The sequence below is a fragment of the Nomia melanderi genome, chromosome 3 (assembly GCF_051020985.1).
Source record: "Nomia melanderi isolate GNS246 chromosome 3, iyNomMela1, whole genome shotgun sequence".
NCBI lineage: Eukaryota > Metazoa > Arthropoda > Insecta > Hymenoptera > Halictidae > Nomia > Nomia melanderi.
The window spans coordinates 23,630,283-23,642,535 of NC_135001.1; the positions used below are offsets into that span (position 1 = coordinate 23,630,283).

General features: G+C 44.7%; 1 protein-coding gene across 8 annotated transcripts in view; it reads right to left on the minus strand.

Moving 5' to 3' along the window:
- Window positions 1–12,253, minus strand: part of LOC116429194 (proton-coupled amino acid transporter-like protein pathetic) — a 53,350-nt gene that overhangs the window by 16,851 nt on the left and 24,246 nt on the right. For 3 of the 8 annotated variants that reach the window (XM_076365976.1, XM_031981828.2, XM_031981829.2), the window contains exons 2-3: window positions 4,523–4,987; window positions 1,317–1,402 (exon numbers count right to left, since the gene is read on the minus strand). In XM_076365976.1, coding sequence (XP_076222091.1) covers window positions 1,317–1,402; window positions 4,523–4,600 — 164 coding nt within the window. In that variant the 5' untranslated portion in view covers window positions 4,601–4,987. Of the gene's footprint in view, window positions 1–1,316; window positions 1,403–4,522; window positions 5,747–6,667; window positions 6,957–12,253 lie in introns of those variants that run through there. The other 5 variants (XM_031981831.2, XM_031981832.2, XM_031981830.2 and 2 more) reach the window with 4 other exon arrangements.

Consider the following 12,253-nt stretch of genomic DNA (forward strand, 5'->3'; position numbering starts at 1 on the left):
AATTGTGGAAATGTAATGAGTTGTGAAGGCGTGAAGCGTGGATGACGTATTCTCCCGAATAGACGCGATTCCGCGGATGAGAGGATCATCGAGTGATCATTGTCAAGTATCTGCGACAATGGCCGTCGAAATGTTAATCCGAGATACCGTTGCGTTAAGAACGTATCTCCCATAATCGAATTCACGTGTTATCATCGCGAAAACGACTTCCGACAGCGAAAGCAGTCGTCCATTTGCATTACACTTTGCGCATTCCAATTTATCCGTGGCGAAAAAGCGAGTTATTTCGATCTGAACGCTGAACACGCGTCGCTGCAACGATATTCGACATCCCACTGGCAACAGTAGCACGTTGCAGTGTCGATCTAAGAGAAATCTATCGATCCTACAATCCGCATTCGGATAAACCGTGGCGTTCTAGTGTCTACTGCAAAAACTGACGAAAGGAACTCCGTTGAAAATCCACGCGAACGCAAAGATCCGCATCGAAGGAAGAACTTCGAAGATTTCAAGCTCAGCTGAGTTCAAGCGGTAATTTCGAAGCGTGTTCAATGTCCTTACGTAATCCCCGACATCGACAAGCTTCTGAAGCTTCGGAATGTTCTCCTTCGGTAAGCTGCGCGCCAACGAATCTCCGAGTAGTTTGCGGCGATTCTGAGATTGCAGATTTCGTGAAAGGTCGAAGGAGATTCACCCGACACACGAGATCAAGTTCTCAAAGTCGGACGTTGAGTCGGGTGAACGGGGGATCGGAAATCCTGAAACTCGGCGTGAGTGCGTGGCACGGCACACGGTGAATAAAATGGAAGCACATCTCTGCACAAACTAGCAACAGAATCGTCACGATTCAGCGGTCATTCGTCCAAGCATCTCTGGTGCCAGCTACGCGCTACGAATTCTACGTCAGCGGTCAGGCGGTATGCGTGATGTTATTAGTAGTGATATTCAACGATCATAGTATAATACTCGGAACAAAAGAAAACAACAAAAATGTATGTATCTCGATATACATGTATACACGTATCTGTATGCAGGTAGGTAGATGTATATATGTATATACGTATATATACGTACACACGTATGTAACGAACAGTATTCAACAGAGCATAGAGAATGAGAGAATACACATATATACGACGGAATGCACAATATATGATCCTCGGGGTTGTCACTCACGTTTGCTTGAGCACGGAGCATTTGAGTTTGGCAAGTAAAGCAATGGTGATGATTGGTCGTGGTAGCAGATAGTGAATTGCTCAACTGTCGTTGAACCGTTCGTTCGCGTCGGTTTCGTTAAAACCGTGTTTGGCACTTACTTGACGAGAACCATGTCTGAAAGTTCTGTTTTCACACCGTGCTTCTTTGGGTCGTATTCCGCTATCATTGGGCGCATTGGTGTTCTCTGTAACAGACGAGGTTGCTATTAACTTCGGGAGTTATTGCTTCTCGCGTAAAATCGAGAATATACATAGATTCGTTGATTTATCGAATCGTAAACTGTTATCGCATCGGTAATTTATTGTGACGCGATGGAAACGCGATTTCCGATTTGGCAGGATGTTTTATTATTTCATCGGAAACTTGTTTCGAAACGAGTTTCCTCGCTTTATCGGCCAAGTCTTTGAATCGAGAAAAATGTTAATTCTCATTGTCTCTCGTACATTGATTGCTAAGGAATGAATGAAACCACTGCGTTCGCGTATCTGCTTTCAAACAGATTTTCTCGCCTTCGAATATCTATTCGACAAAGTCGTTTAATTGCGACTGGCTTCTCGAGTTCAGGCGAGGGTCAAGTGTTTGTAAACATATAGCACTACCCCGATAAAATAAATTTACTATAAACAGTGACGTGTCGGTCGTCTGAAACAGTTCAGAAGATAACGAACAGAAACTCATTGATGCGAACGAAGCCATTTGCTCGCGATCCAACTAAAAATACCCGCGGCTACTTCAATGCTTTCCAATTATTCTTAACAACTAACAAACTCAACTAATTCCCCGCGATATAGAGCATACGTGGCGATTTTTCTGTCGCCGGACGAAAATAGACGCGAGACATTTCGCAACTGTGTCTCCTAAGCGCTGAAGACATATTTCAACAATAATCTTACTAACAGACACGCGTTCTTTCATACCGAATTTCATAAAAGTTACTCGATCAAAATTCACATTAACACTCTGACTGCCAAGCACTCGTCAAAACTATCTAATCGAAACAGTTTCCTAGCAAAGCTAAAGCCGTTCGTTCGATACGCTCAAATGAATATTCAAGTTTACATAAGAAATTCACCCGAATTCAGGTGACGTGACAGTGTTAACACTAGGTTTATTGGCATTTATTGTACACTTGATTCTACTATTCCTAAAAGAATCGATGCTCGTTTATTTAGATCGTAGAAACTGGAGATTCGATAGTAAGTAATCGGGGTACATGTCATTGATCGCATCAATCAAAATCGGCGTAAACATTTACAAAATAATATAAAATCCAATATGCGTCAATTTCACGCGTTCCGCAAACCTAGTGTTAATTTTGATCGATGCATTACATAAACATGTATGCTAACAGCCTATTTCGAAACCTACAGTCTCCAAGATCGAAACTTGACATCGGTTTCTCTGTAAACCGATTAAACAACAGATTAAACGTCCGGCTAGTGTTAAAGCAACCTAGCGTTAAATCGAAAACGAGATTGAACAGCTTATTCCGAGTATTTCAATAATTCATCAGCCGTCGCGTCCGCTTTATTAGATCCGGCGCGTTCGAACGTGCCGCGAGCGCGTCAAGAAAGTCTAGCCGTCTGCGTTTCAGGAAATTAACGATTGCAGCGAACGCGTTAATATATGCCTAATTCCACGTAAACTGTGCTCTCTATCGTTCTCGCGTGTCGAGCCAGTCGCGCGCGCTAGATACAATTTACTGGCGCCTGTGCCCCGGCCCGGGCACGTATACGTCGCGGTCTGCTTTTACAACCTGTTCGACCTGTCAATGGCGGTCTTTCGCAATTCTCGCGCGGCTCGGAGCCGCTTTTTGTTACTCGAATGCTGCAGTCGTCGAATCGATCGGGATTTCGAAACCCACCGCGAGCTAATGTCGCGTTTCTGAAACACGATTCTGCTCTTAGATTCGGCGCGAGGGATACACGTTCCTTCGTGGATGCTGATGAAACAGCTTTTCTTTCGAATAAACCGTTTGGATCGACGCTTGCGACACAGCGTTCAATTGAGGCGCTCGAAAATTTTTGGATTGCTTGAAACCGATCGCGAGATAATCGAAATCAATGTAGATAATAAGAGTTGCGTTTAGATGATAATATAACATATTAACTGAAATTCTACAAAATAAATAGATGTAGATAACAAGAGTTGTGTTTAGATGATAATGTAACGTAGTAACTGTACTATCGAGTAATTAACAATTATTACTAATATTTGTCTTCGCGTGAAATCAAGAACGAAACTGTAGTAAAATTGTTCGTCTGGCAAGAGCAAATCTAAAATGTAACGTTAGATTATAGCGTGCCGTGTTACTCGGTAGAAACGCGAAATTTCCAAGCGACAGTCCAGCTCGCGTTTAAAAACTGCTTTTGGCCCAAGTCACGCACCGCGAGTCTAACTCGTCGTTTCGGTTGAATGAGTTAAAATTAGTGTTGGTCATTACGTTTGACAGTCCTCTGTCGACGTTCGCTTAAATTGTATCCGCAGCAGGATTTCTATTATCCTAATATGCACGTCGCGCGGCGTCGCCGTCTCCGGTTACAGTCTGGGTTTACGCTACGATCGACACGGACAATGTCATTTTTCAGCCGGTTCTCCGGTTGTTCCTGTTATTTGTGTATCTCTCGAGTACGACGGGGCGCGGCTGGAAAATGTCAGCCGACTTTCCGTGGGAAACCAGCCGATCGCGCGGTTACCAATGGCGCTTGACGCATCCCAGGCGTTCGCGAACCAGCCGGAGCCGCGTGATTTATCAAAGGATTCCCGAACTACGAGCGAGTATCGGCGTCGTCCTGTTGGGCTAAAGTGCAACAAGTTTCTGGTCGTTTCGTGGCTCTGAATATCAATTTCAACCCTGAAACCGTCACTGTTTACAGATCTAACGGCGCAACTTCCATGTTTCTCCTTGCAGAATTTCATTTCTCGTCCGATTTCCATAATTTACTACTACATACACTCGTCGAAAGCGCTGTTTCCCTTAAAAGATCACTCTCGATCGCTGACGTTACTCTTCTACGAATATTACAATAGACTTACCGCAACGATCTTTGGATAGAATTCATTTGATCGACCTACTATTCATTTTAAAGTTAAAATAGATAGATTCAATGAAACTGCGACAGTAGCGATCGGTTGCGTTGGCATTAACATTTGAAAACATTCGGAAAGCAGAGTCAGCGATTCGATGTACCAGTGAAACAGATAAGAATTGTTATCATGGCCGTCACGGGAGTTCGCAACGCACGAACGAGGAAACCGAGCGCGAACGCCGAGATCCTCGGGTAAAGTTGAAGGTTTGATTTACCACGATGTGAGGACGATCATCGGTCACCGTCGACAAAGACCTCATCTCCACCTCGTGGACACTGTCGGTGTTCCCCATGTTCACTTCCCGGCGATCCTTCCACTGTCATTCCCTCCGCGACACCAGTTCCCTTCGGGCCCCTTCCCGCCACCGAGCGAGTCCCTTTCAAGTACAAATTTCACCAACTCCACGTGCCTTATTTATCCGCGAGCGCTGCCAACTGGTGTCGTCCCAGTTCGCTGCCAGCGACGGCGGTACACACCGAACCACTTCGACGGCGCGCGAGACGCTCGAGAGCACGTGTACTCTTTACGGCGGGTGTCCCGCGAAAACACGGGAACGATCACCGATCACCGATGCGCACGGTCCACTCGTCTTCCTCTATCCTCAACGCGTTATCAGCGATAACGGTCTCTTCTTCTTCGCCGAGCCGACGGGATCGCGCCGGCATTACGACATCCGTAGCTGCGAGGAAAAGGACCAAAGAAACCGCGTTGATTGCGATTCGATGCTCACCGACCGAGATTATCCGAATCGACAATCGTCTCGGAATCGAGTGGAAAATTTCCCTGGAAAGTTCGCTCTCGAAGTCGCTCGAAAGCTTCGCCGTAAGGCCGTTCGAAGTTGTTTTCGAACGATTTTATCCGTTTTCTCGTTGTACGAGACGACGGCGATTAGGGTGTATCCTCTCTAGGCTGTTCCACTCGAAATCCACTCGAAATCCACTCGAAATTCATTCGAAATCGCGACCCGGGGAGGCGAGGGGAACTCGGCGTTCGGGAGAGAACCGGGGACCGCGCGAAAACCGGAGCACCGACAAGATGGCTGCTCGCGGCGCACCACCGGCACCGTTTCACCGGTCGAACTATGCCCCTGCTCGTCTGCGCTAGGCGGCTCTATCTACGGCGCCCGAGCGCTGCGGCGCAGAAAACCGCGGATCGCTGCCAAATCTTTCGGCAATGTCCCGAGGACGGGTTCTTTATATACCGGACGACTACGAAAATAGGAAGAGCAAATAGACGCGGCTGCCGTCGTCTCACGTGAGCGCCGCCGCTCTTCTGTCTCACCGGCGACACCGCTAACCAAGCTAAATGGAATCCGTTCGGGGCAGGTGGACACCTCTTTGCGTCAGCTGCGTTAGATTTGCTCATGGGATTAGAGGATTCTAATCGCCGAGCCTCTTCTGCCCGAGGAAAGTGGAAACTTTGTATCGCGCGTCGTTCGCGTGCTTTTCTCCTCTTTCGTTTTTAACCCTTAACGGAGCGATGTCGCCATAGAAGCGTCATGGCATTTTTTGTTACTGGATCCGCTTATATGGCAAAAATCGTTGTATTATTTTTTCACTGTTATTGTAATATTTACAATTAACGCGTTAAGTATAATTCGTTTCCGTCTGTTCTCTACGTTACAGTGGTTTTTCGCGATAACTTGAAATACTTCCGGTCCGTTAAGGGTTAGTACTGCCTTCGGAGAGCTAGGAATGGGAGTGTTTCGGAGCGTCTTCGCGTGACCGTTCGCGCGCTGCTTTCGATTGGAGGAACGGCGACGGAGGGCGCGCTTTTCAGTGAGTTTAACGTTTTCAATGAATACGAGGACTTTCGTCGGTTTGCTTCGGTAAAATCGGTTCGAGCGAGTGCTGTTTCGAGTGGGACCCTGAATGGAACTCGACTGTAGAGAGCGGGAGGATATTAACAGCTCTATAGAGTTGTATAGAGTGAAGTCATTGCTATTATAAGCCTTTTGTGCTCTTACCGTTAACAGGAAATTGTAAAATGAAATTAGAACTATGCTCAACAGTTATGGCACGTGTAACGGTTACAGCTATTACCCCATTACACACGATCGATCTTACGCAACTACCGCAGGTCTCGTAGTTAATGTTCGTTGGGGTTATTCATTTATTTGAGTTATTCAACTTTGGGCTCTATTTGAAAGCCACATGGCACGAGAAGATCATAAAGCAGCGCTCGTAGATAAACAGGAATGAATGAAAATTTGGATCGACCTAGCGAACACTCTACAGCGACCAGGGGTGAAACGCTCGAGCGCGTATCGTACAGGTTAAAACACAAAAGGGGATAGTTTTCAGTGATGACTCGCTCGGACAATGTCAGCGACTTTATGAGCAACTTTTGGCAAACGTACCGTCAACGATAAACGTCTCTTTTTTCGCGATAAATCTCTTTATCCCGTCACCTGAATGGGATCCCCCGAACGTAACCCCTGACACGCTATCTAGCCAGAACCGATCTGTACAACACGCGCGTCTCGAAGGCGAAAGCCTCAGGAAATTCCGCTCGGCCCTCGTTTCTCGCGAGTCTGGCTGAATCGGAGCCACGCACCGAGCGAGGTACAGGTTGCAGTTGTAGGCGGAATCGGTGCCAAGCGTAGTTAACGTACAACGCGACAGGAAAGACTGATCTACGATCCGTGATCCGTGGAGCCAGGCGTCTTTCATGATTCGCTCGCCGATGCGATTGGCAGCGGCGTCCAACGCGGTATTTTGACGTGTCTGTTGTCCGCCGGCGGACATAGTACTTCGGTCTACTCATGCTCTATTTCGAGTTCGACGCGATATAGAACCCACCGAAAATAACCGGTTCGGTAAAAGTGACACGATCGACTGCATGCTTCGCGCGCCGCGTCGGACGCGTGTAGGCGCGCGCGGACTCGCGCCGCGAGATGTTTTCCTTTGATTCCGATCAGCTGATACCACGGGGAAAAATAAAGCGGTCCTTAAATGTCGTAAATGGTTATGCAACGCCGTTCGGAACTCGTCGAAGGCACTTAAGGCGAGACGTTGGGAGCTTGCGATGGGCTTCGTCGCGCGTTGCTCGCACCGTTGCACGAAGCGCCGTAAAGAGGTTGCTAATAACCGAGTCTGTTGTTTAGAAGTTGCACTGGAGGAAGGTTTCATCCGTTCCTATGCGCTGTTTCATAACATTTTCAGATATTTCCGGCGACGTTAACGCTAGAACTACCCAGCATTTAATACGATTCATATGTAATCACTACGAAAATTGTAACAATAGATTATTTTCAGTTTCTTTAGAGGTTCATTGTAATGTTCGAGTGAAACTATTTTCGAGATCGTTTTGAGTGGTCGATGCTTCTAACACTACCACCGAGTTAAATTATCTTTTCAAAATTGTGTAGAAACCTCAATAGTGGAAGTATTTGTTTCCAAGATCATTTCGAATATTCGGTGCTCTTAAGATATCAATAATTGCGAAACGAAAGAATCGAAACCGGTCATTTTGACTGGCACGTAGTTCCAATGTCGAAAGAGTGCGGAAGTTTATTTTGTAGATGTTCCAGATCGTCCATCAAATTTTCGTCTGTTCAACATTCCTCGGTTGATTTGACGCTAGATTCACGGAACCCGTCGTTTTGACGGGTGCTGAACTTTGTAACTTGATTCGTAACCAAGAAATCGGGATTCAGCAGTTCGATTCGTCCTGTTCGATCGCAGTGGAAAAGCGATCATGCTTCGGGAGCCTATAGAATTATTTTCATCGGGCGCTGAGAATGCCACGGTTCCGAGGTATTCCGAGAAGCTTCACACCGAGATGGCACGGAAATAGAATTTCCACCGTGGCTACAGGCGGCAGCGAGTCCGCTAAGCTGGACCGAAAGTTGTCGCGGAACTCCGAGCACACACAATTCGACTGGAAACTTCCTAGTGTAATCCGATAAAAAGCTGAACTTCGAAGTCTAAGCGGATGCGCTTCCTCTTTCGACCCGAGCATCGTTCATATTCGATCGGAAGACTTTCATTTTCTGAATAATGAAACGCGGTTAATTAAAATGTTCAAGCGGAATTGGAGGGTATTCAAATTAGCGAGGAGAAATCTCCAGTTCTTCCGTGAATATTCACTATTATTGTTGTATTAAATATAATTTGTTTTTTGTTCTCTATGTTACGAAAACTACAAAGAATTTCTGCAAATAAATATTACAAAGATATCCGTGTGAATTTTCGTTCTCCACGCGTATGCGCAGCGCGGGAATCGAAATAAAAGTTGAATCGAGAAACCACCAAGCTGAAAATAAATACACTTCACTATACTTCACGCGAGTCTCCAATCTGATTACATTACGCGGATTTACATGCATTATAATTGCAGAAACACCTGGAGTCTAAATATAACCGCCTCCAGCCGGCCCGCTTAACATAATTATTGGACTATGGATTTTATGCACTCGCACCAGCTACAGCCGGGCGCGGAACAATGACACGAACATTCGAAGAAACTTAAATATAGCTGACAATCTTCGGCCAGTTTGCTTAATACAATTCTTAAGCTATCAATTCGATGCATCCGAAGCAGCTGCAAATGAATACAATAAAATAAAACGATTCCGCTTATAAATTCAATGTTGCCACTTAGCCAACCGAATCGCGAGCTCTCCCATTTTTCCCTTAGCAACGCGTTGCCTTTTATTTTCCTCGTTTTTCCTTCTGTTATTCGGTAAGTCTTGAATTCGAGTTATTTGCTATTTGTCAGATATCTTTCTTGCTTTAAAACGAAGTTCTTGGTGAAGTCAGTTAAATAAGTTCAGTTGAAGATAACGAAGAAGTCAGAGTCCTTTTCAGTCGGTTGACCAAGTGTTAACACTAGAACTGTCACTTAACCCTTTGCACTCCAGAAGTTTTTCACCGGAAATATTCAATATTTTCTAATGAGATACAGACGACACTTTCGTAGATTGAATTAAGACATCTCACATGCATCGAGGAAGAAAACTATTTTCTTTCAATACTTCGTACGTTGATGCATTGTACGAAGTTTAATATTTAATATCAAAGTTTACAATTTTGCTGTGTCAAAAGATTTGGTGACTTAGAGGCGCCTCTGGAGTGCAAAGGTTAAACTGACTTGAACATTTCTTTATAGAATTTACAAGCGTGTGTTCATTAAGATTTGAACTGCTTCACATTTCAGCTTAGGTACTTAATCAACTTTAGTAATTTCCCAAGAAGGTACATCTTTTCAGTAATCGCAAAAAAATCAAGGAATGGTCATTTCGATCAGTTCTAGCGTTAAAACAACAAATCCCACTTGAACACGATTCTAAGACACCAAATTCCCCGAAGAATTCTATTCTTGCGACAAATCCTACATAAATTCTATTTTTAAAATAAACTCTTTCTTCCGTGTCTAACAGCAAAATTCCACAGAACCTTCGCAACTTATACAACCGTGCAAACACGTGCGCGGTGTAATAATTGTTCAACGCGTTAACGCGTCGATAATATCGGCCGATGGGTCTATTCCGGGCATGGCCGTTGTTGTCGGGCCTTCTCATTAACGGGGCTGCATTTTGTAAATATTTCCCGGGGTGCCGCGGGTATCGGTGTCACGCTCGGCTGTCCCTTGCGTCTCAGCTCCGAGTTTTGATTACGTCGCGCGCGGACCCGCGAATCATTGGCACGTATTCCGCGGCTATTTCCGTTCCGGCGCCACAGCGAAAGCGACGCTCCGCGTGTCATCTCGACGCGACGAAGCATTTCGACTCGGGAATTCAATTCTGGCAGAACCCTCGCGCACCGATTAGATCCCACGTCCCTAACCCTTTGCGGTCAGAAGTGCTCTTGGTTTCTCACTTTGAGGTCCACGTCGACGTTGGTTCATTCGATTACAGCTTAACAGGTTGAGTGCGGCGCCGATTTTGCTATACTTTCCGCTCAGGCGGCAGCGCGCGAGCATTCGATGCCGAACGCTAAACTGGACCGCGCGACACAGCGCAACAGACGATTCCTTTTTTCACTGTTTCTTTTGTCGTTTGCACTGCGACAATGGTGCAGGCAATGCACATGTATACAATGTATAAACATAAGATAATGGGCTGGGGAATGCCAGAGAGACAAAAGTGCGAACACGTGTAATGCATCAATTTGAGAAATATTGAAATAAAATAGCTTTGTTCCTCAATGTACGTGTGATTTCTCTTCAAGTTAGTTTCACAGAATATCGTCCTTATCTCATCAAGGGGTTAATATGACGCTCTATTTATTTATTCAAGAATATTTGGGTGTCATTGATATGTTACCTTTAAATGGTACAATCGTGATACTACAAATAAATATAGAAAAAATTGTTGAAACAATGTCTGATATCGTGTATGTGTGGAATATTAGGTGTAGCTGGGGATGTGCAAGATATAGGCATTCAAGGTTACGCGCATTGAACGTACATCACGACCTTGATTATCCAATAAAGGTATTATCTGCGATTTGTTATGTAAGTGCGTGGATACAGCTACTATTCTTCAGAAGTAGAATTTATGTGGGTTTTTCGAGAAGGGTGAATTCGATTTGCAACACTTAGATGCAATTTCATATTTAACGAGAAACGAAAGAACTGATCAGTTTAAGATAAAACAGTATTTGAATGTTTGAAACTACAAATGTATACGATTACATATATTCGGTAACATATAAGTCGTACTAAACAGTGAATGAAATACTCGCGAGTACATAAAAACAAACGACTTCCTCAATTAAACAGGAGTCCGTATCGAATTAAAACTGTTCACCTAATTGGCCGGTAAACGGCGACGCGAACAATTATAATTCACTTTCATCCTACGGGAGCCGTTCGCGCAGCGCGAACTCCAGTTGTTCGATATTCTCCAATTAAACGATCACGCGCGCGATTAAATCAAATCGTTCTGTTACGCGTCCGTTTCGTCGAGTTAATCGCCTTAGCGGACGCACGGCTCGCACAATGATTCCATCAGTTTCCGCGAAAGTAAAAGCGAGGATTAGATTCAGGCCGCTTTGAAGATCGCGCGCGTTTAGCATTTTCATGTATGAAACATTCGGTCGTTTCAATTGAAGATCGCGCGTTTAGCATTTTCATGTATGAAACATTCAGTGGTTTCAATTGAAGATCACGCGTTCAAATGGCTTCATGGATAAAGACTCACGCTGAATCGTTGAGGTTATTACCGCGCAGGAAGCGAAAGATCATTGACGGGAAGCATCGAAATGTTGATCCCGAAGGGTATTGTTGGCTTAATGGCCGACTGCGGGCCGGTTAGGGGAGAGGGGTGCGCGCCATTCGACATAACCGCGAGATACGCGAAACAGGGGTCCGGCATGACCAAGGCCTTGGAGGATATAATAGCCACGGTCGTACCGTCGTTAACATTAGAATACGCTCGCAATCGGACAAATGCAGCCGTACAACCCGAGGTATTTAACGCTAGAACTACCGAGCATTTAACCAGTTTACTGTGGAATCTAGTTGAAAAAACCTCTGGTTCTGCGCGCAATAAAATTGAAAAATGGAACGTGTACTCGTCGAACACAGGACGAATGCGCGTAGAGTATATTTTAATGAATGATCAAAGCGAAACAAAGAATTACGTGTTTATGTGAAAGAATTCATCGCTGAAAGAATTAGTATCGGGTCAAGCTTTACGATGACGTGTAAAACTTCAAATGTGATTTAAGTCACATCGAGGTCCGATTAGGGTTAAAATGATTGTTACAAGTGTTAAGTTTCGCTCCGAAAGAAGAAAGGAGGAAGATATCGAAATTTATATTAACCCTTAGCACTCCACATAGTTTTGTGATATGTCAGCAACTCCTACCAATTTTGATAGCAGTCCTACTGAAACTTAACAATGTTATAACATTTCTTAGACCTTTCCCTTCTCAGTATAAACTTTGTATATTTCGAAGATCTAATAATCTTAAGGTAGTTTTCTTAAAATTCATTA